The 3,188-nt window shown below is 62.7% G+C and overlaps 1 protein-coding gene across 1 annotated transcript in view; it reads left to right on the top strand.

Moving 5' to 3' along the window:
* Nucleotides 1-730: 730 nt before the first annotated feature.
* The window catches only part of SHMT2 (serine hydroxymethyltransferase 2), a 10,583-nt gene continuing 8,125 nt past the window's right edge, over nt 731-3,188 (top strand). Inside the window, exons 1-4 of the mRNA XM_057383969.1 lie at nt 731-1,141; nt 1,235-1,314; nt 2,795-2,995; nt 3,081-3,162. Of these exons, the coding sequence (XP_057239952.1) occupies nt 746-1,141; nt 1,235-1,314; nt 2,795-2,995; nt 3,081-3,162 (759 nt within the window). The 5' untranslated portion in view covers nt 731-745. The remainder of the gene's footprint in view (nt 1,142-1,234; nt 1,315-2,794; nt 2,996-3,080; nt 3,163-3,188) is intronic.

Genomic DNA, 3,188 nt, shown 5'->3' on the forward strand with positions numbered 1-3,188 from the left:
TTGGGTACCGGGACCCCCATCCCGGTGTCGTGTGTTCCACCCCCCCCTCTCCGTTCCACCCCCTCCCCGCACCACCCCCGGCGGACTTTGCGTCCGTCCCAAAGTCCCCGGGGCCGGGACAGCCACCGCCACCGTCCTTGGCCCCTGCCCGGTGCCCGCGGCCCCGCGGGTGATGCAATGGGGCGGCGGCGGTTACATCACCCGGTACCGGGCACCGGGGTCAGGGGGGGCACCGGGGGCTCCAGGAGACCCTCACAGCCACCCCCCCGACAGCACCGTGCACAGCGAGAGGGGGGGTCCCATGGGTGACAATCCGGGTGAGCTTGGGGGGGATCCCCGTGTGCCGTTTGGGGAGCTTGGGGAAGATCCCCAAGTGTCTTGGGGTGTCCTGGGTGTGTCTTGTGGGGACATTGAGGGCATTTTCGTGTGCCCTGTGGGGTTCTTGGAAGTCTCCATGTGCCTTATGGGGATCTTGGGGGGATCCCTATGCGACTTTTGGGGTCCCTATATACCCTGTGGAGATCTTGTGGGGTCCCTATGCGGCTTTTGGGGTCCCCAGGTACCCTGTGGAGCTCTTGGGGGGGTCCCCATGTGGCTTTTGGTGTCCTCATATACCCTGTGGAGAACTTGGGAGGGTCCCCATGCGGTTTTTGGGGTCCCCATATACCCTGTGGAGATCTTGGGGGGATCCCGCTGTGGCTTTTGGCATCCCCATATACCCTGCGGAGATCTTGGGGGCCCCCACATGCCTTGGAGGGGTCACAGAGGAGTCTCCACGTGCCCTGTGGGGTCCTTGGCTGTCCCCACGTGCCCACCTTGTGCGGTGACACCGGTGACTGCAGACAGAACACGGGGGTGTCGTCCCTGCTGCTGTCACCTGCAGCTCCTGGCACGTCCTAGAGGGGTTCTGGGGGTCACAGCCTGTCCTCCCCTGTCTGTGCAGACCCTGCAGCGATGGGGAGGCCGATTGGGCACCGGCAGCCAGCGGGCACAGCACAGCCGAGCCGCTGCCGCCGCCACCGGCCACGTCCCGGGGTGGACGGGGCAGGAGAGCCTCGCCGAGAGCGACCCCGAAATCTGGAACCTGGTGCAGAAGGAGAAGGATCGGCAGTGCCGGGGGCTGGAGCTCATCGCCTCTGAGGTGGGGGCTCGGGAAGGGGTGGTTCCCCAGGCTCATCCCTGTTTTGGGGGGTTTGGCTGCTCCGATCCCAATCCACCTTTTTTTTTCCCCCAGAATTTCTGCAGCCGGGCAGCACTGGAAGCTTTGGGTTCGTGCCTCAACAACAAATACTCGGAGGGGTATCCTGGGAAGAGGTAAAGTGGGGAGTGGGCTGGGGGAGCATTGGGATCCCCCTGCAGCCGGGATTCACCTGTGGGAGATACCCAGGGGAGACCTGGGTGCTCCCAAGCTGGGGCTGCCCTCTGCACTGAGTGTCCTGTGGGGTGGTGTGGGGATGGCAGTGGGGTGACCCCATCATGTCTCCCTATATACTCCGGGGGTGCTGAGGTGTGGATCAGATCGAGCTGCTGGTCCTGGAAGTGTTTTTGGGGTGGGGGAATGGCAATGGGGTGACCCCATTGTGTCCCCCCAGATACTACGGGGGTGCCGAGGTGGTGGATCAGATTGAGCTAAGAGTCCTGGAAGCATTTTTGGGGTCAGCTGGGGGGTTTGACAATGAGGTGACCCTGTCACATCCCCCCAGGTACTATGGGGGTGCTGGGGTGGTGGATCAGATTGAGCTGAGAGTCCTGGAAGTGTTTTGGGGTCAGGTGGGGGGATGGCAGTGGGGTGATCCTATTGTGTCCCCCCAGGTACTATGGGGGTGCTGGGGGTGTGGATCAGATCGAGCTGCTGGTCCTGGAAGTGTTTTTGGGTGGGAGAATGGCAATGGGGTGACCCCATCATGTCTCCCCATATATTATGGGGGTGCCGAGGTGGATCAGATTGAGCTGCAGGTCCTGGCAGCGTTTTTGGGGTCGGGTGTGGGAATGCCAATGGGGTGGCCCCATTGTGTCCCCCCAGGTACTATGGGGGCACTGAGGTGGTGGATCAGATCGAGCTGCAAGTCCTGGCAGCGTTTTTGGGGTCAGCTGGGGGGAATGGCAATGGGGTGACCCTGTAATGTCCCTCCAGGTAGTACGGGGGTGCCAAGGTGGATTAGATCAAGCTGTGGGTCCTGGAAGTGTTTTTGGGGTCAGGTGTGGGGTATGCCAATGGGGTGACTCCACTGTGTCTCCCCAGTTATTATGGGGGTGCCAAGGGTGTGGATCAGATCGAGCTGCAGGTCCTGGAAGTGTTTTTGGGGTCAGCTGGGGGGTTTGACAATGAGGTGACCCTGTCACATCCCCCCAGGTACTACGGGGGTGCTGGGGTGGTGGATCAGATCAAGCTGCAAGTCCTGGCAGCGTTTTTGGGGTCAGCTGGGGGGAATGGCAATGGGGTGACCCTGTCACATCCCCCCAGGTACTATGGGGGCGCCAAGGGTGTGGATCAGATCAAGCTGCAGGTCCTGGAAGTGTTTTTGGGGTGGGGGAATGGCAATGGGGTGACCCTGTCGTGTCCCCCCAGGTACTATGGGGGTGCTGGGAGTGTGGGACCCCCAGATTAAGCTGCAGGTCCTGGAAGTGTTTGTGGGGTTGGCTGGGGGTTTGACAATGGGGTGACCCCGTTATGTCCGCCCAGGTACTACAGGGGCGCCGAGGTGGTGGATCAGATCGAGCTGCTGGTCCTGGAAGTGTTTTTAGGGTCGGAGGGGGGGAATGGCAATGGGGTGACCCCGTCATGTCCCCCCAGGTACTATGGGGGTGCCGAGGTGGTGGATCAGATCGAGCTGCTGTGCGAGCGGCGCGCTCTCGAGGCGTTCGACCTGGACCCCGCGCTCTGGGGCGTCAACGTGCAGCCCTACTCGGGATCCCCGGCCAACTTCGCCGCCTACACGGCCCTGCTGCARCCCCACGAGCGCCTGATGGGGCTGGACCTGCCCGACGGGGGCCAGTACGTGGGGACAGAGGGTGGGGACAGCGTGGGGATTGTCACCACCCAGGGGTGCTGCTGGCCTCACCCCGTGCCTTCCCCGCAGCCTCACGCACGGCTACATGACCGACGTCAAGAGGATCTCGGCCACCTCCATCTTCTTCGAGTCGATGCCCTACAAGCTGGATGTGAGCAGGGGGGGTGGGATTGGGGG

This window comes from Malurus melanocephalus, unplaced genomic scaffold (genome assembly GCF_030028575.1).
Source record: "Malurus melanocephalus ecotype Western Australia unplaced genomic scaffold, MMel_1.1 scaffold_670, whole genome shotgun sequence".
Classification (NCBI taxonomy): Eukaryota; Metazoa; Chordata; class Aves; order Passeriformes; family Maluridae; genus Malurus; species Malurus melanocephalus.